We start from the raw sequence: 21,894 nt of genomic DNA on the forward strand, positions 1-21,894 counted from the left end.
GATCTGCAAGGTGTAGAATTGAGCAAGGTTTCATTGAGCAGGGAAAAGCAGCTCTGGTGAGCTCAGCTTTCAGCCAAGGGGAAACCCTGTTTACCATCCCCAGGGGTAAGGAAGCAGATGGGTGGCTGCTGCTGAGGAGTGTCATTGTCATGTGTAGAACATGCCTAGTGGCTTTCCTTTGCTCAGGACTTCATTGTTCAATCTTGTGCCTGTGCTTGATGCCAGAGTAAATTGCTTTTCTCAGTTAATATGGAGGCACAGCTTGTCTGTAACATGGTGGGGAAATAAAAAGCTGCTATGGTGGGAATTCTTCAGGGAGTGAAGAACTGATGAGCTGTTGCATACATGATTGGACCTTTTTAATCCTGAGGAAAATTCCAGGAGAAAGCAAAAAAAAAAAAGAATTGCTGAAGGTCAGCATGATCTTAAAATAATCCTGACAAGGTTGATCATTGTAAATGTCTTAAATAATTATGGTGGCTCTGTAAGTATATTTCTTTTTGCCCTTTCTCTTTAGGAGCACAGCCTCATTTTTCCTTAGGAATGTGAACAGACAATGCCTTCAGTTTTAAAAGCTGTGGTTTAATTTCACAATAACATGATGTTACTGTGATTCCTGCCAGTCAAAGTGTAGGGGATTGGATCTGTTTGGTGTATGGAGCCTGGGTTGTACTACTTTAAATTCCAGAGTTGGGAGAAAACTCAGTGAGAATGAATGTACATGTTTGGATGTTGTCTGTTAGAGGTGGTGGATGGGAAGGGATGCAGAGCCAGGAGGGAGCACTTAGGAGTTTTCCTACCAGTTTTTTCCAGAGATAACTCTTCTGTTTATATAAAGTTTAGCAATAATCCACTTCTCCATTTTTCCAAGTTGCCATACACACACCCTTTAGATGAAGCCAGGAATTTTTTTAAACAACTTTTTATAACTGGATTGCTCCAAAAGTTTGGGATTCTTTAGGGAACTGTTTTTTGTCCAAGTTCTTAACAGTTCATTTGGTCTGTTCACCCAGACGGGTTAAATGTTTCTTATCTCTATAAACTCAAATTGTTTAGAGAAATTAAGTGGTGAGAACTGTTGAATACTGATGATCACTGCATTTTGGGACATCTGAGGTACTGTGACTGTCATATCTTTGTTAGAACAGCTCTAAGCTTAAGGAATTATCTTAATGTTTATTTTGGTTTTGAGGAAGGAAAGGGCTTTTACATGCACTTTCCAGGTCTTCTCTCTAATCCTGAAGACCAGGAAATGTTGTTTAGTGGTTGGTTGTTTTTCCTTTTTTTCTTTTTTTTTTTTCAGTTGCTTTGTTTATTTGCTTATTTATTTTACATGGACAAGTGAAATGTTTTTTGTCACACCAATATCTGCAGCTTGTCTTGTCCAGGGCCTGGTGAGAGTTCCAGGGTTGTGACCATGCAAGCACACACAGACTTGGAAGGCTTTGCTGCTCTGTGCCTGTGCATCCTTCCTTGGTGCATTTCAGCAGGAACATGGCAGTTTTCCAGATGCTACAAGGGACTTGAAACCTGTTACTGAGAGGAGCAGTTGGCAGCTTGTGTTTCACAGAAACGACCTGGCCCTGCCTGGTGCAGCTGCTGCTCAGAGAGGAGGAGGCTGTGCCCAGGCTGGGGGGAAGAAGGAGCTTTGGCTCTCTGGAAGTGCTGGATTATTATTCCTGTATAGGCATTTCTAGGAAAGGTCTCTTCCAAAGCAAGAGCCAAGCCAGAAGCTTGCTGAGCACACTGGAGTGGGCTCTTTGCTGCAGGGCAGGGCACAGCCCCCCTGGGCACGAGAGAACAGACTGTCTCCCGATTTTCCAAAGGCTTCCTTCCCACTCTCATACAGTCTCTTGTCCTCCTGGTTCCTGGATCCAGGCTTGTTCTTAACCAAGTCCCTGTTGAAAATGGAAAAGAGCTCTCTCATCTAAACCCACACCTGTGGGCTCATTTTAATACCTCACTTCCCTTTTTAGGGTCTAGGCTCAGCTGGTGACCTGCAGCCCAATGTGACAGTGAGTGAGGGTCATGCACACTTCAAAGGTGGGGCAGCAGCTCTTCCTCCAACCTTTGGTGCTGAATCCTAGCAATGAGAGGCTCCTTCATCTTCATCATGACCAAAAATCTCATTTAAATATCCTTCTGTTGCCTAGAATGCAACCTTCAACAGTACCATCTTACTCTTTTAAGGTGAATTGTAAAATGTAAGTTCTAGTATTGTTTGTTTTGGCATCTCAGTAATTCCTCTTTCAGGAGATTGACAAAATTGAGGTTAGATGACCAATCCTCAGCAAGAAATTCAAAGCCCTGTAGTGAACTGCCAATTCTTGAATTATTTCTAGAAGGAGTTTTTTAAAATCACCATAAACTGTTTACTAATATCAACAATATGAAAATTCTGGAAGTCACACAAGGAAGTGGTACAGCTACAAAAGACACAAGGGTGTTCAAAAGGCTTTCATGTGAATGCAGTGATGCCAAACATCTCAGCACCATAAATTCAGCTGTAGTCACAGGAAAATGGAGAATAGAGAGAAATTTCCATTCCATTCACAGCGGTTTCATACAGGATGGAATTCATTACCAGAACCAGTCATAAGCCATTGAGTGAATTTGCACAGCAGCATCACTCTCATCAGAATTCCTTTGCTCTCAGCTACATTTAGATAGCACTGAAATAATTACAACAGAGGAATGTGTTTTAGTTGTGCTGTGTTTGAGTGCAACCCAAGATTATCGTTAAAAGGATGATTCAAAGTTCACATTTACATTTGCAATGATGATTCAGATGAGGAAGGACAGAAATCTTTGCTGTTGGCTAGCTGGAGTCTGTTCCTTGCTCTTCTGGCTCAGGAGGATACAATTCATCCAAAATCAGCTCTGCAACAAAAAATAATGTTTCAGAGAATGATTTTTTTTTCCTGCTTCATACAGTATAATTCTAGCTGGTATCTGTTACAGCAAATAAAATTTTTGAAGGTTCCATGCAAACAGGTCTTTAGATTTGTGTTTTGTCACACAAACTTCTCCCCTTCTTTTCTTTAATGCCATTTTTAGGGACACCTTCCACTATCCCAGGTTGCTCCAAGCCCCATCCATCCAGGAACAGGGCAGCCACAGCTTCTCTGGGCAACCTGTGCCAAGGCCTCCCCACCCTCACAGGGAAGAATTTCTTCCTAATATCCAATCTAAACTGCCTCCAGAGGTCTGAGCAACAACCAGCTGTGGTACTTGTTAAAAGAGGAAAGTGACAGAAGTGAAATTTTTATTTCTGCAGCATGGAAAAAAGCCAGCATTTGACTGTTTTTTACCTTCAGAGGCACTCAGTTTTTGAGTCTTTTTGAGAATAGCTCTTATGCCTGGCAGGGCTTGGTCATATTGATGGAGAACTTCCAAACAGTGTTCATGGAACAGTTTATCTTTCTGAGACAGGCTGTGCAAGAGTAAAACAGCGTCCCGTAAGAACTGAATAACTCGTTCCTGCTGTGCACACAAGCTGCTCTCAGATCTAATCTTCATCCACTGTCTGTGCAGCATCACAATTAGTGCCTTAACCACCTGCAAGAGGAAAAACAGTGCCTCAGTACACAAAGCAAAAATATAGGAGCAGAAAACTTATTTCAGTATGAACTTTACTGCCTAATCTCTTCAAACTTTCAAGTTTCAGGATATTTCCTAGCAAGCCAAAGCAAGCTTCGTAGAAGGTGGCATCCTCTAAAGTACAGGACACTTCTGCTTCTCTACAGCAAAAAGTTAAAAGGGGCAAAAAGCAATTTCAGCATTGAGTACTTGGAATTTGTCACTGGGGGAACATACCTCGAGGTAGCACTGACAGTCTGTGCCAGGAAATAAAACTGCTGGTCTGGGGCACCACAGGCAGCGTGTCAGGAGCCTCACTGTCTGTGACAAATACAGGCTGGGTTAGAGGGAAAGCCAAGTTACGAGAATTCATTGCTAATTTCAAACAGTCTTGGGGTAATTTTTTTCCTAACAGCTGATGTCTTTTACCCTCAAAGTTGTACAAGCTTTTTTCCCTGTAACACTTCATAGACAGAGTTTGCCTTGCACAGAAACCTTCTCAATGAGCAAGGCTGACAAGGTCAGTGGCCTCTAATTCACTGCATACAAATAATGTGTTTACACTTAATATTAACAGTGCAGGTGGGGGTAATGGAAAGGGTTCTAAATTCTTTAAAATGAGAGAAGTAGAGCAAATAGAACCTCAAACAACTCTTGTCACTTCTGTCTGTACAAACAACACAAATTTAAAAGCTATTCTTTCTATATATAACCATGAGTATTAAACAGCAAGGTAGCATTGCCATTGAATGCCAGGAATATAAAACCTAAATCACTACAAAATGCCTTTAAATGTAATAAATACAATAAAAAAATGCAAATCTTGCTTCTTTTTACTCTTCTATTGCTCTAAATACAAAATAGATCTTAGTGCTGAACATCTGCAGCCATCCTAGGATCTCCCTTGGTTTTTTCAGTGACTTGAAAGGCTATTATGACCAATGGTCTCTTCAGGGATAGTTACTGATTCAGTTTCAAGCAGGTCCTTTCAAAAATCAATGTAATCCCTTACTGCAAGCCCATATATGCAGTTTTCTATTTCAGCTAGAGAAAGAACTTGTTTTCGGACAATTTGTGCACTATCCTGCTCCTCCCACTCCCCCAACTGGAAGGAGAAGGAAAGAGCACATGGACACTCAGCCATGGTTACCTCTTGCTCCAGCTGAAGCCAAAGCATTTCAGATGCTGATTTATCTGGTCTTGATGTTATGTACATGTAGAGTGCAAGGAGAAGACAGGTGTCTGAAAAAGAGAGAACTTCGTTCTTTTTCCAATCAGCCATTTGCTGATGACAAAAATTAATGCTATCAGGCAAGAAAACATTTTGAGTTCACTCCTAGGGCTCATGGTAGAGGCCCAGCTTCTTGTTTTACTTCCAACATCCTCAGCAGTGCTGAGGAAATTGGTATCCCTAAACCTTATATTTGCCTTTGTGGTAATCCTATCATGGTTCCTTCATAAGGAACTGAACACAGATCATTTGTCATGCAGAGTACTGGAATCTCTGAGCAGTTCCATGAGCACAGATAAATTAAACTTCAAAACTCCTCAAAAGCCCCCTTTTCCTCATCAACCTTAAATACACAATCTAGAAAGTGATTTTTAAACGGCTATCAAAAGCACTGCTTGTAGACAGATACCACAACACAAATACTCTCCAAATCAGAAGTAGAAAACAAGTTATCAGGTAATAGAGCAGGCTTTTGGCCTTCTGGGGTTTCAGCACCTTGGAGCAAGGCCTGTTAGCATCACTGTTAGTTATGGTAACAGTTCTGTGTCTCCTGCAGTCTTTTACCTGAACGAGAACAGAGCTGAGCAGCCAGCAGGTGGTGCTGAGCAAGAGCACACAGGAGTCTCACAGTCAGAAGCACAGCAGGCAGAGGGGTCTCGGGCCGCAGGCAGCACTGCAGCACCTGGCTACTCAGTACGTGCTGGAAACTTCAAAACAAAACTGTGTTAGAAAAGGGAAGTCAGCCACAAGTTGGAAATACACTATTTTTTTGTAGACAGTATCATAATTTGTGCCTTTTAAGCTATTCATAAATAAAAAGTATGTTGGAAAACATTGTTACTTTGGCAGTCGCTCTGCAGTTGACACTGGCAGTTTTACCTGCCAGAATGAGATCCTGTGCTTTCCTTCCTTATGCACCTCCCAGCAATCACAAAACCCCCAAAACGAATGTTATAAAGCTTCTTCACTTTCAATGAGGCAACAGCATCTGCTTCAGATGAACATCATCAACAAACCTGGTTACTGATCAGGGATGATTATTATTAACAGCAAAGGCAGTAGAAAGATCCTCGGCTGCTTCTCAAATATGATCTGAAATGTGATTTCTCTTATACATGGCACAACTTCTAGTGGAAGCTGCCCACATGAGTTTTAACAGAGAATGAAAACTGCTAAACAACAGACTCTGAAATAATTTTAAAGCTATTACTGACTTACTTTATTAATAAGTCCATAGTTGAATTTTCAGCTAATTTTACCAAAACCTTTAGGCTTTGGCTCAGGATATTGTCAGTCTGGGAACCCCTTGCAGCAGAAAAAGCTAAAATCTGAAGCAGCTTTTTAAACAAAGAATGTTGAGCTCCATCAGTATTGGGAGGATCCTGTGGAGCAGCCAGCCCTCCTTGTGTCCTGCTCTCTTTATTGTCACACTGATTCTCACACAACACATTTTTGTCCATCTCGGAAACCTGTTCATCTCCACCAGCAGAACTGTTTTCCACTTCAGCAGACAGCAATGTGTGGACAACATCCCAGCTGTAGAACACCAGATAATAAAGGATCCCCAGTGATACAAGAGTAGTTTCTTCAAGGTTCAACCTGAAGTCCTCCTTGCCTGAGCCTGTGTTTGTGCTGGTTCTGGAAGCAGTAGCTGGGTGGCTCCCACAAGCTCCATTCCCTGGCGCGTCCCCGAGCTGCTCTGCTCGGCAGAAGGCACCAACGTGGTGCTCCACCAAGGGCAGGAGATGCACAGCACCCTGGATCCTGCTCTGTGTGAGGGGCTGGCCATCTGCTGGGCTTCCCTCAGATAATCCTTCATCCAGAGCAATTAAGTTCAGCCCTGTTATTGCCAGTTTTTGAGCTTCTTGCAGGGATACAAGAGGAGAGATTCCTTCTTGAGTTGTCCTGCTGCTGGGGAGTTGTGTGGGCTTCCTGTCCAAATAAAAGTAAAAGGAAAATGCTTCACAAGAAAAGGCAGAGAACAGACTTAAAATCTGAGTTATCCATATTATGAATTGAACATTAGAAAGGCCAGAGTACTAAGAGATGTCTGTTTCCAATATAGGAAATAAAGGAAAAACATCATCCGACTCCAACCTATCTGAAAAGCAAAGGTATTTCAGAAGCTACAGTCTAATTCTGTAAAGTGAAGAACTATTATCATTCATATTCAAGTTTCATATTTAAAAGGCTTTACCAGGAAATATAAATACATCTTGGAAAGTTGCACAATTATACATTACAAATTGAACACATTTTGTATTTTGAAGATATAAAACCAACTTTTTGATCACATCTTCAGTGTTTTCTTCCCCCTTAACTCATGATCATGTTTCTGTGCTTCCCTCATTGCAATGCAAGCTGTTAACAGCTACTCCCATGTTTAGTTCTGTGCCTTCCCCTAACTGATAATTAACCTAATTTATTTTTTAAGGATGCTCCAGTGTTTGGTATGTGTGATAACCAAAGATACAGAATGATGTTCCAAATTTTGCATGAAATGGCCTAAGCAGGGCATGATTTACCACAGGGAATGAGCTGTCCTGCATGACCAAGTGTTTCTTAGTACAGAGAATGGCACTGTGCTGAACATGGCAGATAGAGTTTAAAAAAGAAAATAAAACTTACGTATCCAAAGAGTTGGGCGGCAACACAGCTCCAGACAGAGGCTCAGAGTTGTTGCTGAGAAGGTGGCAGAAACCTAGAAGTGACCCAGGGACTATGGGCTGCTTCATCAGTGCATTCAGCAAGATAGAACCTGGAAAGATACAGAGTTTTCTTTGGAGTAGATTTGCCATCATCAACAACAAAGAAATCAGTATTTCAGAAGACCAGCCTTATTGCGAGAGCGCTCACAACCTCAAATTGGGTTTGGTTTTTTCATAATGAATATTCTTTTTTAACAGGAGGATGATTTTTCAGAAAAATTAATTTCAGATATTTAAATACAAACCAAGTTATATTTAGAGGTCTTTTAATTATGACCCCATATTTGCAAAATAGCTTGAGCCAAGTGATCACATATCCCAGCTGTTCTGGTGACTTGCCCTCCATTTTCTACTCCAGACACTGAAATTATGTGATGCAATTCCACTGCCAACTGTAACTTGGTACACTAAAGAATTCTTGGAGCTGATTGTTGAAAATGCTTTACAGTGTTTTGGGGTTTTTTTAGGCACATTTCCCCTGGTTTTATTTCTGCATTACCAGAATGATATTACCTTGTGTTTTTCGTTTGGGGACAGAGCTGTAGGAACCATTTTTTCCTGTTGCTTTGTGCTGCTTCAGGGATGAAACTTCAGGATGGGTTATCTTCCTGTCTGAAACAAACAGGGATTGGGAGAACACGGATCTGCACCCATCCTGTACACACAGCCACAGTGTTAGATAATCTTTTAATCATCTCTATATGTCACAATTACCGAGCAAACCAAGGCCAAAAGCCTTGCAGAGTTCAGAAAAAAAGTAAACAAATGTATTTTTTCAAACAAATAGGCATCTTGAGTGTTGTTACCATAACAAACAATAACAATACTAATGCTTTCAGGCTATTGCATTTCTCTTTTTGCTGGAGTTCCTACTGCCTGTATTTTCAGAATGAACAGTGTAACTGACAGCAACGTCCCAGATTTCTCATGTCTCTTCCAGTAAGGATTAGTTGATGTTATTCACATTTCTTACATTTATTATTTCCCATTGCTATTAAAAAACCACTACTTTTGTTTCATATTATAGCAGTCTTCAAATATATGCAGATACTAATTACCTAAAGTTCACTCAATGAATTTCAAGATAAAATTTTGTGAGAATTACTGCCCTACATATAAAAGAGGAAATGAGTACATTGTTTCAGTTGCTTCTTTAAATATGGCTAAATATGTACCCTTTAAAATCCAATCCCCAAAATGCTAGAACAAGAATACAAAACATGCATTAGCTGACTAGCAGACCAAGAAATAGGCAAATTATTTCCTATTATTTGTGCAATGAGAAAAGACAGATCAACAATTTGGATGTTTTAGTTCATCACACAATAAAGTTTTTTACTGCAGCCACTGGCCACTTCATCATTGCCACCTTGGCATCTGGTACTAAGGTATGAATTAAAATGATCTTCATGCAAATTTCAGTCATGGCTATTTAACTCCAGTTGGTATAAAGTGGAAAAAAAACCCTAACCAAAACCAAAATAAATAACTGTGAACTGACTGCAACTGTTTAGTCACAAAATACCTCTCTAATGTAGAATGTTTACTTGTAACTAAAAATGTTGCAAGCTGTTCAAGGGTTTACCTTCTTTGATTGAAGTAGTTAGGGCCATCAAATTTCCGGAAGAACTCGATGGCCTAGTGGATGTTTCAGCATTGAAGGATTCCTTTGTAGGAAAAGATCTTCTTTCTGGTTGTGGAGAACATCCTCCTGATTTCACTTGTACCACAAGATTCTTTTTAGGGCTAAGATAAAAAGACAAATCAGTATTTATTTTGTAATTATTTTATTAAACAACAATCTCTTTTCTTTGCACTGTTTGATGTTTTAGAGATACTTCACTATAAACTCTTTAAATTTCTGTCACAGCTACAAGGAAGGCTCTTTTTTGAGTAAATTCCATAGATATCATCAGACTTTTTTGTTGTCTTTTTAAAAAGATAATAGATCTTAGAGTCACATGAAGAAAGAAAACCTCTTCAATAGTTTAAACACATGTATTACAAAAATACCCCTACCTTGTTGTTGGAACTGCCTGAGAAAGGTGTTTGTTTCTTTCACAGTTCTGAAGTCTTGTTCTTAATTCGTTCATTTCTGCGTCCTTGAACTGCAGCTCAGAGTGCAGCGACTGTAACTGAAAGGGGAGTTCAGGGCACTTTTAGTGTTACCAGCTCAGGAGAGGTGCAACTGCAGAGCAACTGAGTTACCAGGGAGCTCCAGATCACCATCTGCTTAATGTGAACTCCCAGATCTCCATTTTTAGGAATGTTAGTCCAGTTAACACTGTCTGAGAGCCAAGTGCCAGGAGTTCAGGCAAGAAGCCTTTGTGAGTGGCTAAGACAGAGCAAGTGCCATGCAGGGCATGGCTCCAGGGAGGCTGCAGAGCAGCCTCTCTCCTCTTCAGGGCTGCACAGAGATGACTGCAACAAGAACAGCAATCTCATCAGAGCCACAAAGCACGTTCTGCCACTTTTCCCACTCTTAACATACATTCCAATTGCAATGTTCTCAGGATGGCTTCAAAAAAGCATAAGTAAATGAAAACTTCTACCACCTGAATTTACTCTTTTATTTTGGCAGGGGGAAACCCTCAACAAGTTCTTTCAAATGTTTTCTTCTAGGTAAGACAATAAGACATTGTGGAAATTTCACACAAATGTTCTTCCTTTGACTGAATGGTTTGGGACATCGTTAAGCCATAAATCAGCATCTCCATGTGATCTGCAGGTAACTGACATATTTACAAACCTTTTTGGAGAACTCTTTTTCTTTGTCACTCAAAATCTGAGATTTTTGCTGTTCCAGTAGCAGGTATGATTTTTTCTGTTCTTCCATAGCATGCTCCATCTGCTGCATTGAGTCACGCAGAATTTTAATTTCTCCATTTTTAGTGAGAATTTCATCCTGCATTTCTTTCAGCTGCAAACAGAGGAATTACATTAAAGGATGCATATAGCCAAAAGTATGCATTTGCATCAGTATGTCATTGAAAATTAGGTGTATTTGTAATTTCTAGGGAGAAAAATGCTCCTGGTAACCCAGCTTAGAAATTCTACACATGTTGCTTCTAATATTTTTTTAATTAAATCAGGCTCAGCTACTGTGTTCTTTAAAATAATTAAAAATGACAAGATCATCCTTCTCTTTCCCCTTCTCTGCAATTATGTTTTGTTGTTTTTTTTTTTTTAACAAGTGTTCTAGTCACACACATCAATAATTTATTCATTGTTTGTATGATAACTGTGATAATTTAATTATACTACTACATCCATCAGGACAGCCAACAGACAAGGTACCAACCCAGACAGAATCTTCATGACACTGAGTCTCTAATACCTCCTGAGCAGCCACTTCCACTCAGAGACAAGACTTTGGGGGGACAATAAAAAAGTTACTCAGAAAAGCAAGAAGAAAAGATCAGAAAGACACTTCTCTGCAACTGTAAAATTATGATTTAATATGGTGTACAGGTAGGAAACTCCCTGATAAAGGTGGATAAAATAGAGCTGGGAAATACACAGAGAATGGAGGAAGAGAAACAGAGTATCTTTCCATAAATGACCACCAGGAAGGAAAAGCAACATAAAGTCACTTGAAAGTCATGTTACTTTCCCAAACCTTTTCAGTTGAACAAAACAACTCCGGCTGACAGGGCAGAGAAATTATTTGACAGGGAACAAATAAAACTGAGAAATCAGCATTTGCTAATCTGAAATGACCAAGAAATAAAATATTGCTCTCACTCTTTAGTATAACTAGAGCTGTTTCTAGAACAATTTGACCACCCCTGGATTACAAAGATTATTGATCACCTTGATTAGAATTAAATGCTTGGGACTGGATTTATCCCACCTTTCAGCTGTTCCTATCAAAAATGTGATATTTACAGGAGAAGGGAGGATATTGCCAACCTTCTGTTTGACTTCTTCATGCTGTGTCTGCAGCACTTCAAACTGGAATGCATCTCTCATCAGACCATCTTCTGCTCTGCTTCCTGCTGCAGGGAAAAGCCAAAATTTGAAGCACAGATGATGAATGTGCATCACTGGTGACTCAACACCAAGGTTGTGATATTTGTCATTGCATACATCTGAATATCTTAGCATTTTACTGTCATTACAAACAGGTAAAGTGACTCATCCAGCCACTACAGGAACATTGCTAGTGCTTGTGCATCAATTCTTACAGCAGAAGAACCCCTGCCCCTTCAAATTTCTAATTACAAAATGGTTTGGGTTGAAAGGGACCTTAAAGATCATCTCATATCTTAAACCAGCAAGATGAACCACAGCAAAAGCAAGCATTTCTTCTGAGATAACTTCAGTTAATGCACAAACAAGTGTTCACTGAAAACTTAATCACCTGGAGAGGTGACAGATGTCAGGGCTGCTACAACATACTTAGATTATCCAAGCTCTCTAAGGTTCATTATGAAAAAAACCCAGCTTTTGTTTCTTTCAAAATAAAACTGAAAATCAGCTGTTAATACAAGGCACGCTATGCATTTATTAGTGGAAATTAACAGGGCGAAAAAATCTGAAAGCCAACATGCTACCAGAATATGATACCTAAAGCATGCTGAACGTTTAGGAAACTCGGGTTTTTTATTTGGCAGGTTTAACACACAGCACCCTCGCCCCAGGCTGGTATTACCCCCCACACACCCCAGGCACGGGCTCCTGGTGCCGTGAGATCAATGCAATGTTCCTGCTGGCATTGTTATTCTCGTTATTCCTAGAATCCCAACCATCCCTCTGACACCGGGGGTACCACCGTGGGGTGCTGCTGGCCAGGGGAACAGGCAGGAGCAATTCCCTTAAGGGAACTTAGAAGAAAGATGGAGCAAGTCTATTTACAAGAGCCTGTAGTGACAGGACAAGAGGGAGGGGCTTTACAGTGATGACGGAGATTTAGGTAAGATATTAGGAAGAAATTCTTCCCTGTGAGGGAGATGAGGCCCTGGCACAGGTGCCCAGAGCAAATGTAGCCCTGGATCCCTGGCAGTGTCCAAAGGCTGGACAGGGCTTGGAGCAGCCTGGGACAGTGGAAGGGGTCCCTGCCATGGTAAGGGTGGCACTGGATGCGCTTTGCGGTCCCTGCCAACCCAGGCCATCCTGAGCTTCCTAAAGGGACACCAAACCCTTCCGCAGCCGCGGGGCAGTGAGGGGCAGCCGCCGGGACACACCGACCTTGCCGCCCGCCCCGGGGCAGCTCCGGGGCTCGCCACGCGTGTCCCGCGGGCGGATCCTGCGACAGCGCCTGCGAGGCCAGGATGTCGATCTGCTCCAGGTCGTCCGCCGTGAAGTCATCGCTGTCCCCGAAGGGGTCCACGATGCCGGTCACGGCGCTCTTGGGGCGCTTGTGCGGGGGAAGGACGTTCCGGAGCGCCGGCGGGGCGGCCGCGGCCCCGCTGTCCCCGCAGAGCGCGGGGCCGCTCCGCTTCCGCGGCCCGGGCAGCGCCGCCATGGCGGGACCGGGACCCGCGGCGCCCACACGCCGCGGGGCCGCCCCGGCCACGCCCCCCCCGCGCGCCCGCACGCCCGCCAATCACCGCCCGGCAGCTCTCCCCACACAGCCAATGAAGTGGCGGCGGCTTCAGAGCCGGCTGTAAGCGCTCTCGTGATTGGCTGCGGACAGCAGACACGCAAGCGCCTCGCTGATTGGGAGGGAGGGAGGCGGGAAGGATCGTCCCCTCAGCGGTGTGAGGGGGAGGCGCTAACGTCAGGCTTTCGAGAGATGACGTCAGGCTGGGCGGTGACGTCACGTGAGGGTTGTCCCTCTGATGTCACACCTGGCTTCATCCCGGGCACGGTGACGTCACACGGCAGCTGGAGCGCGGCTGTAACCCGTCCTGTGTGGCCGCGGCACTGCCGGCAGCAGAGACGAGTGCCCTCGATAAACTGCGGCCTCTGAAAGCGTCGGGGAAGGGCAATAAGTGCAAAAGTCCCGTTCTAAACTCCCACTGTTAAATTCCTGCCGCTAGCCTCTTTTGTCATCGTATTTGGCCTGTTTTTAAATGGACTGAAAACTCGAGTTTCCAGCTCTGTATAACTCAGATGGGTGTGAGGCCACAGCTATGTTGATAAACCGGTTAAGAGGAGACTAGACCATAGTCTTGCAGCACATTTTTAAAACAGGGCTACTAATTATTTTCATTTCTACAAATCAGTTTACAAATCCCTTGATGGTCTTTTAAGTGAAAACCACTGTGTCAGTGTGACATATTTCCAATTCTGTTAGAGAATTCTCGTTTCTCTTGTTCATTTCCCTATTGCCCATTACATGCTGGGAAATTAGATTATCACCTGAAGGTAATTTTCTTTATCCCTGTAGTGGATGAGGAGCCAGTGAGGCCCAAAGAAAGCCCCGAGGGTCATTGCTCCCAGCTGTGCTGAAGTGGCTGCAGGTGATCCCAATGAAACCATCAGGTGGGAAGAGCTTCATTGCTCAGTTCAGGTGCACACAAAGGGACAGTCTCAGATGGAAACTGCACTTTAGTTCTGAGGTGCTGCCTGAAGGTTTTATTTTTGTATCTCCAAAAAGTTGTTTTATCAATTCTGTGCCAAACTGGGGAAATTGTGGATGGGTTTGATGCTGTAAAGACTGAAGGTACCATTATTTATGCTTGGAGTTATTGCTTTTCTCTCTCTAGTGGGAATGGTAACATAATGTTTGTCTTTGTAGTCTTGCCATAAAAAACGTTTCTTCTTGCTTTTAAGAATGGTTTTATCTCTTTATGTTTAGAGAGAGATGCTTTGAGGAGGTGGAGTAAAACCAAAATTTCTTGTTTAATTTAAAACCTCTCCTGGTAATTTCTAGTGCTCTGCTTCTGCTGCTTATGTTTGTAGGGACATGTATTGAGAGCCTAATTTAAGTAATCTAAAAGGAACTGGATTTAGACATTACTTCTTCTTAATTCTGGGTGGGTTTTGTTTGGGGTTTTTTTGTTGATTGTTTGTTTGGGATTTTTTTTTTGGTTGTTGTTTAATAAATTAATAGGATTGTGCTAGTGTTTCTATTTTTTATTATTGCTTTTTTAAAATAATATTATATTGTTTGAGTGGTATACCTTCAGTTTTACTTTCTCCTCTTCCTCTAGCTGAAGTTGAGGGAAAATAGAATGGTAAAACACTTATACAGACTTTGTTTTTAGCAAGATAAACCAAGATACTGACTTTGTTTTCCACTACTCCAGGTGTTCCTGCTAAAGAGAAAATGACTTGCAGGCGATTAGAATAACAACAAAGTAAGTCTGAGATTTGAATTTGCTTTAAATACAGCTGCTCATGGAACCATTTTTGGGCAGGGGGATGAAAGTAACACAGTTACATATCTGCTGATTTCTCTGATCTGCTGATTTTTCTATGCCTTGCTAACATTGAGTCTTAAACCTGCAACTCCCTAAGGAGAACACAAGAAACCAAAGTGTGACTTTAGCCCTACCTGACAACTGTGGCATCTTTTGACTTTTTATAGCCAGAATTTCTTGTTTCGTTTGAATATTCCACTTAGGTGTCAGCCCTCAATCCATGTGGGCAGTTTTAGCATTACCGTTTGACTCTTGCAGTACTTTTAGCTCCCTTTCATTTGCTTGATTCATTTGCTTTCTACTCTTACCTAGTTTCTTTACTTTAGTTTCTACTTTAGTTTCACTAGCAAGTTAAAACCAGGGCATTTAATGTCTGTTCTGGCTTTAGCAGTATCTTGTTTTACTGACTTAAGAGTAAAATCACTAGGATAACAGGGAATTTGTGCACTTATTCATTTGGGTGCACATTGTGGAAGGGGGGGAGCTCTTTAGCATAATTTAGCATTAAGGTTCATAACTTATGTGTGGATTTCGACAGGTCTTAGTGCTGCTAATGGTATGTTTATCCTAAATGCTAGCAAGAGTTCTAAGAGTTAAATCCAAAGCAAGTGTTGTTTCTTTGTCCCTTTTTTTCAATGAAGGTGGATGTGAATGTGTTTTGTGTTCTGATTCTGAAAGCACTGAGTAAATCAAAACTGAAGTGGATGACTGAATCAGTCCAGGTACCAGCAGAGATTAATTTTTTAAATTTAATTCCTAAAGTATGAGGTACTGAAATGCAAATGGGACTTCGGTGAAAACTTGTTCTAACAAAATAGCATCTTGATCCAGACCTGAGAGTTGGTTAGGAAAGGAGTGGTCTGCGTTTTGGGTCTTTTGCTGGTAGAGGGAAAGGAAATGCCGCACGTCAAGGCTGACCTCGGAGCTGTGTGTCTGAGATGGAGGGGGATTTAGTCTGTGCTTATATTGCGTCCTGAGAAAAGAGAGGGAAAAGGGAACTAGGCGGGGGAACGGCGCTGCCCGCCCGGAATACCTCTGGCGGTGGAGCTGAGGGAGGGCTGAGCGGAGCAGCCGCTGGCCTGGGCTGGCGATGAGGGCAGCGCCGCGCCGAGCCGTGAGCGCCGAGCCGTGAGCGCGGCCGCGCGTTGCACCCGTTAATTCCGTTGGGCTGAATGAGCGCCGGGCCGGGCGGAGCGCCGGGGCCGCGTCCGGCCAGTGCCCCCGAGCGCTGCCCGGCGGGGCGGGCTGTCCGTGTATCGGGCTGTCGGTGCGTCCCCGCCGGTCCCGCCCCACAGCCGGCACAACAAACCCGCCCCGTCCCGCCCGCGCCGTGCGGCTGTTGCGCGGAGCCGCCCCCGGCCGCGGGGGCCGGGCCGGGCGGCGCTGGCAGCGGGGCCGGGGCGGACATGAGGACCGAGATCTCCACGGCGGCCGCGTTCGTGACCCGCCTCCTGCGGGCCGCCGGCGGGGTCGGCGAGGAGCAGCTGCGGTGCTTCCGCGAGTGCCTGCAGGAGGCGATGCGCGGTGAGTGCCGGGGGGGCATCCCCTCTTTCCATCCCTCCCCTGCATCCCTCCCGCATCCCGCGGGGTCCGGCGGAGCGCAGCCCCGCGCAGAAGCTCCTCTTTGTTCCCTCCCGCAGAGCACTACAAGCACCACTGGTTCCCCCTGGTGCCCTCCAAGGGCTCCGGCTACCGCTGCATCAGGATCAACCATAAGATGGACCCCTTGATAGGAAAGGCGGCGGGGATGATCGGACTGAGCCACGAGAGGCTCTTCCAGCTCTTACCCAGCGAATTAACGCTGTGGGTCGACCCCTTCGAAGTGTCCTATCGCATAGGTGAGGATGGGTCTATCTGTGTGCTGTACGAAAGCCCCCAGCCTGGGGGGAAGGCGGCCAAACAGCTGGAGAGCAGGACCAGCTGCAAGGAGGAGTGGAGGATTGGCAGATCCAGCCCTTCCAAGAGTTACAACATGATGACGGTTTCTAGTTAAAAACAACTCTTTCCTGTACGATGTTGTATGTATCCCAACCTCGTGGTAAAGTTAGATGTAACTGAGCTTTTTTTTGTTTTTTATTTTTTTTTCACCCTATAGTCATTAAAGTCGTGGTAGTACTGCCAAGTTCTTTGTGGCCAAGGGCTAAATGTATAAAGCAGTTCCTTACCTGCATGTTCCTTTCTGGGCTGTGTCCTGTAAATGCACTGTACAGTTGGTGGATTGTTTTACACATTTATATTTTCGAACAAGTTCTGCGTATTTGTAATAAAAAGCAATATTGTAGCACTCTTTATGATGGGTTTTAGTCAAAATTAGTACTTGCTAAAAAACAATCTGCAATTTGCAGAGCAATAACACAAAGGGGGGGTGGGAAACAGATCTAACAAACGGCACATAAATCTTTCCAGTGATTTGTCTGCACAGACTTCTCTCAGGGTCATTCAAATTTGACTGTGAGGTACAAATCACAGAAATAACTCTTTATTTTTCCCTTTTCAAAGCATGCATTTATTTGAGGGCTGGGTTCCATCACACCCCAATATTTTAGCAAAAGGAAGTGGAGAATTAGTTGTCTTGTTATTTCTAGTTATGGGAGTAGAAAAATAAAGACTTGCTTAAAATGCTTCTGTCTTGTTTTGGTGGTGTGCTTTTTTTTTTGTTGTTGTTGTAAGTTTGTTTGGAGTTTTGTTTGTTTTGGTTTTTTTCCCCCCAGGCTTTTAACATTGCTCTTAAAGCTTATTCTATTTCTAATAATTGCAGAAAGCTTTATAGTTAACGAGGTGTAGCAGTGAACATCCATCTTTCTTGCAGATCACAACAAAACACTCAGTTTTGGGAAAGCTTGCTGGCTGCCTGTCTTCAGCTGAATAATCTGGGGAGAACTGGCCGGGTTTTTTGGTACTGAATGGAAGCAAAAGTACTCTTTCAATATTTGATCTATTGCAGAAAAAAAAGCTTGAGTTTATAAGGAAATGGAGTTTGGGTTTAAAACTGCAACTTGCATCATGTAGGAAGCAGGAGGGAAAATTATCACCAGTGCTGTAACTACCTTGGCTTTTCTGGAAGGTAAATCCTGCTGTTTCTGGCTTTGAGTTCCTTATTTTTATCAGGGTCTCTAATACCAGTTGGGTACAAGTTTTAGTGAAGGTATCAAATACAGTAGGTTTGATGTAATAACAAAACTTTGTGTAGCTGGTTTACATGGATATTCTTAGTGTTGATATCCCAGTAAAGGATCTAATTTACAGATATTGTGATTCCTATTCTCAGAAGCAGTGGTTTCTAATTCAGCCATAGAAAGCTGCCTGGCATTGCTGATTTCTGTAGCCTGGTGTTGGAGCACAGTGGAACACTTGATGAAAGGGAGCTTTGTCTGGTGTGAGTATGTCAGCAAAAAAACCCTCCCTGGGCTATGTCAATACCCTGGTAGAACACAGAGTGAGGGAAGGGGCAAGTCTGGGCAAACTGGAAAGGGCAGAACTCCAGCTCACAAAGAGGTTTTTTTCTTTGTTTGCCTTGGAAAAAGGTGTGGCTTGCTTCTTGCTGTTTGCTTATTATCTTGGAGGCAGGCTTGTCTAGTGGTATTTTTTTGATCTGGGGGAAATGTATAGTGCCATTTTCTTAGTAATTAAAACTGTAAAAATTGATTGTGCGTTTCTAGTCTATCACTCCAATAAATAAGTTTCTGGGTTACTTTAACAAATGGGTGTTAAAGGTCTGGTGGCAAATTGTCTTTTTATTAGATAAGATTGGAAATCGGTTTTCATGACATTGTTTTAGTCTCTTGAGGCAGTAACACTTTCTTTTTCCTTTCTGATGAATATTCAGTTTGGATAATCCTATTTCCTTGGGACCTCTAAGGGATGTATTTGACACATTTGTCAGTAATTGAACAGAATAACTTTAAATCTGCTAAGGGTGAGGTGCCTTCTTTGATTACATTTCCTTTGAAAGGTAATTGGCCTTGCTGCACATTATGTTAACAGCCCACTGGCAAAGATAGGTACGAAGTCTTTAGTTTAACAGGAGGTTTTCCATAGCAGGAAACACTTGAAGTGGAACTGAAGATGACTTGGGAGTCAGGATATGATTTCCAGCTGCTGGGTGTGGTTTGAGGTGAAGGAGGGTACAGCAGGTTCTTCAGTGTTCTGCCCTTGCCTGGTATCTGTCCATGTATGAGCAGAGAAGAGCCTGGGTTAATCCAGCCATGATGGATTCTGCTGCTTTTATTAATCCTTTCCTAAGCAATGGGATGTTTCAGATGTTATATAATTCCACATCTCCAGTATCCTATGCTCTCTGTAGGTTTGATGCCTATTGAATGGGGACTTTAATGTGAGTTAGGTTTCATGTATTTAAGCTAGTGGCATGGGGTTGAAGTCGCTCTGCAGACAAACAGGTGGGGGACACAGGAGGAGTTGAACAAAACCCACTGAAGCAAAGAAAACACTTGAGCAGCAAGTAAACACCCAGGGATATCTGTGCCATCTAGAACTGCATTCCATTGCTTTCAAAAACGTCAGAGATGTACTGACAGCACAAAAGCTGCTCTGAGGGAATAGACTGCTTGGTAGGAAGCCAGGGAGGCAGTTATTTTGAGGAGGAAAAGCAAATCAACTTTGTGTTTTCCCTGAAAGGGGATAAGTTTTGTGTTCTGCTGTTGCAACAAACAAGGCAAAATCTTAGCATCTTTAAAATGACATACTTGTCACACAAGGCTGGCCACATCTCATTGGTCATGGCTTGGAACAGACTGGTTTGGATTCTGCAGGAGGGATTGGTGCATGCTGGCCTCCTTGAAGCAGTAAAAATACATGGAGAAGAATCAGTACATGTTCTTTGGATGAGGAGGGGTTGACTGTTGGATAACTAAAGCTGAAATGGGGGCTGGGGGGAAATTGTGCATTTGTCTGTTTCTCCAAAATATTGCCTTGCTGCTAAATTAATTACATAACATTAGTCTGGGTGGTAAAATTCACCTGAGACAGAAAGTCCTGCTAGTTTATACAGCCTGACCACTTCTGTACTGCAGTTATGGTACATCACCCCCCTGACTAGAAGGTTGGACCTAAGAGCACAGGGATGAATGATTTTGCTGTGAGAACTTCAGGAGATAAAGGGATTGTCTGTACTTGCTTCAGGTTCTATTACCTTTAGAGCTAGGTAAATTAAAATATGAAATTTTGGATGTTTAGGTTTAGTTTCTAACCACTGGTTCTTATTTCCTTATTCTCACAATGAAAGGCTTTTTCAGTGTGTAGCACTTTATATTGCCATCAAATTAAGCCTGGTTTTCATATTTAAAGGATTTAAAAGATCAAGCTTTTAAAGTTTGAGCATAAATTATTTTCTTTTAACTGGGATTTACATACATGCTTTTTTGCCAACACTTGTTCCATTTTTAATGTGTGCCTGAAAATGTGTTCCCAGGGAATGAGTGCAGTGAACCAACTGATCCAGATCGCTCCATTCCCACCACGATTTGCTGCTCACCAGCACTGACAGTGCTGTGAGCTTCACTTCGCTGAGAACAATGCACAAGTCCTGACAGAATTGCCAAAATCATGCTAAAATTAACTCATTTTTAGTTCCTGTAATGCATTCTTCACTGTTATTTTGTCTAGAATGCCACATGTTTTATGTGAAGTGCCTGGTAAAAAGCTCAAGTAATGAGTTTGTGATTTCTCACACAAATAACCAATCCCAGGTTTGTTTAGTAGCTTTCTGTACAGCTGGGTTGATTTGCATTAATTAAATTGTTCTCCTTTGAATTATACACTTATGATGAAGTGAATTAATACCTGATAAATTAACCTCCTTTTTACATTTAATCCATGGTTAAAAGTCTTGTAAGTCTCCTGCAATTATTAGTTGTTATTTTTTTTACATAGAGACACTAACTCTAGAGAAACTTTCTATCTGTTCCCACATACACTGGAAACAGACACTGGGGTCCCACTGATATCCTAAGGCAGTTCTCTTGGACATTTTCTAGACTTTGTGGTTATGTTTTTCCTTATGAAACCCTAGCATTTATAATTTTTATATTATCTGGTCTAGTCATAAGTATATTTCCATTATTTCATTATCCTCGTGCAATACAAAGTTATCCACATTACCAAATACAGGTAGGCAATGTCTACTGATCACCCCCAGCTCTTTGCTGATCACTTGAGTAATTTTAGCATCTTCCTCTTTTCCGAACTAGGATTCATTGAAGTGCTGATGTATCATAAAAGGTCTTTACCTCTGTGTAACTGGTTTTCTTCGCTATTTGAACCAGGGATTTTCCACTTGTGTTTTTAGCTTCCTTCAGATTTTCTTTCAATTTCACATACACAAACTTGTGTATGTTGACTTTTTTTCTGCTTCACCTTAGTTTTCTTTAATTATGCCTCAGAATTGAGATTTAATTTTAACTTCTGCCTCACATTGTCTCAGTGTAGCAGCACTCAGCCATCACTTTGGCTGTGTGTGATTCTCCAGGCTGATCCACATTGTCATGGCAGAGGGGGAAGTTTTGTATTCTTGTTTAATAGAGGTGTGCTGATTTCTGACTAATAAAGTCAATACTTATTATTTATTTTTCTCATAGTTCCAGAGTCACTCTTAGTAATATATAAGCTATAGGAGTAATAGACTTATTTATTTTCATGGTTTTCTTGCTGGGGAGTGAATTTATTCCAGTAATATCAAGTGGTTCTTCTTTCTGTTAGGCTATGTAAAATTTTCATTGAGAAGTAAACTGCTGATTTTAGCTTGTGATTTGGGTAACTTTGGTGGGCAATGAATTTTGAGATAGAATTGCATGGAAGGATCTTTCATATGCTTGGGAGATTCAGTTGCCCCTTGTCTCCAATCAGCAGGACTATCAATGTCTAGAAAGTGTCAGGAGGCAATGAGAGGGCAAATTAAATTGTGATTTGTGGCCACCTTGATATAATCATTGCCTTAAACTACTGGGCTCTGGATTATTGATGGTGATATTTGCATGGCCTCGTTAGCTGTTACGTAGGATGAGTTCTTTTTCACAGTGGTTCTTAAAAACCCAAAGAAATAAAAGCTGGA

At 42.3% G+C, this 21,894-nt stretch overlaps 2 protein-coding genes across 3 annotated transcripts; one reads left to right on the top strand and one right to left on the bottom strand.

Annotated features, from left to right (window-relative positions):
- Positions 1 to 2,695: 2,695 nt before the first annotated feature.
- ATRIP (ATR interacting protein) lies at positions 2,696 to 13,023 on the bottom strand. 2 transcript variants are annotated; one of them, XM_018914959.3, is made up of 13 exons: positions 12,709 to 13,023; positions 11,431 to 11,513; positions 10,268 to 10,438; positions 9,538 to 9,653; positions 9,104 to 9,264; positions 8,032 to 8,130; positions 7,439 to 7,568; positions 6,029 to 6,742; positions 5,375 to 5,517; positions 4,730 to 4,821; positions 3,817 to 3,900; positions 3,312 to 3,558; positions 2,696 to 2,880 (listed from the first exon to the last, which is right to left on the bottom strand). In XM_018914959.3, exons 1-13 carry the CDS (start codon positions 12,983 to 12,985, stop codon positions 2,819 to 2,821), a joined length of 2,379 nt encoding a protein of 792 aa, XP_018770504.2. In that variant the 5' UTR covers positions 12,986 to 13,023; the 3' UTR covers positions 2,696 to 2,818. The 2 variants fall into 2 exon arrangements, with proteins under 2 accessions (XP_018770504.2, XP_050835117.1); XM_050979160.1 differs by having other exon boundaries at positions 11,431 to 11,516.
- Positions 13,024 to 16,192: 3,169 nt separating this feature from the next.
- LOC103816947 (protein BTG1-like) lies at positions 16,193 to 17,451 on the top strand. The gene is made up of 2 exons (XM_009090986.4): positions 16,193 to 16,352; positions 16,469 to 17,451. The coding sequence occupies exons 1-2, from the start codon at positions 16,235 to 16,237 to the stop codon at positions 16,819 to 16,821; spliced, it is 471 nt and encodes a 156-aa protein (XP_009089234.3). The 5' UTR covers positions 16,193 to 16,234; the 3' UTR covers positions 16,822 to 17,451.
- Positions 17,452 to 21,894: the final 4,443 nt, after the last annotated feature.

The sequence above is a fragment of the Serinus canaria genome, chromosome 12 (genome assembly GCF_022539315.1).
Source record: "Serinus canaria isolate serCan28SL12 chromosome 12, serCan2020, whole genome shotgun sequence".
Lineage (NCBI taxonomy): Eukaryota > Metazoa > Chordata > Aves > Passeriformes > Fringillidae > Serinus > Serinus canaria.

Excerpts from the sequence above, each read along its gene's own strand:
- ATRIP (XM_050979160.1), bottom strand. The coding sequence starts at position 12,985 with ATGGCGGCGCTGCCCGGGCCGCGGAAGCGGAGCGGCCCCGCGCTCTGC. Across the intron at positions 10,439-11,430 it reads ATGAAGAAGTCAAACAGAAG|CTGAAAGAAATGCAGGATGA; the intron begins GTTGGCAATATC and ends CTCTGTTTGCAG. Across the intron at positions 6,743-7,438 it reads CCGCCCAACTCTTTGGATAC|GAAGCCCACACAACTCCCCA; the intron begins GTAAGTTTTATT and ends TTATTTGGACAG.
- LOC103816947 (XM_009090986.4), top strand. The coding sequence starts at position 16,235 with ATGAGGACCGAGATCTCCACGGCGGCCGCGTTCGTGACCCGCCTCCTG. Across the intron at positions 16,353-16,468 it reads CCTGCAGGAGGCGATGCGCG|AGCACTACAAGCACCACTGG; the intron begins GTGAGTGCCGGG and ends TCCCTCCCGCAG.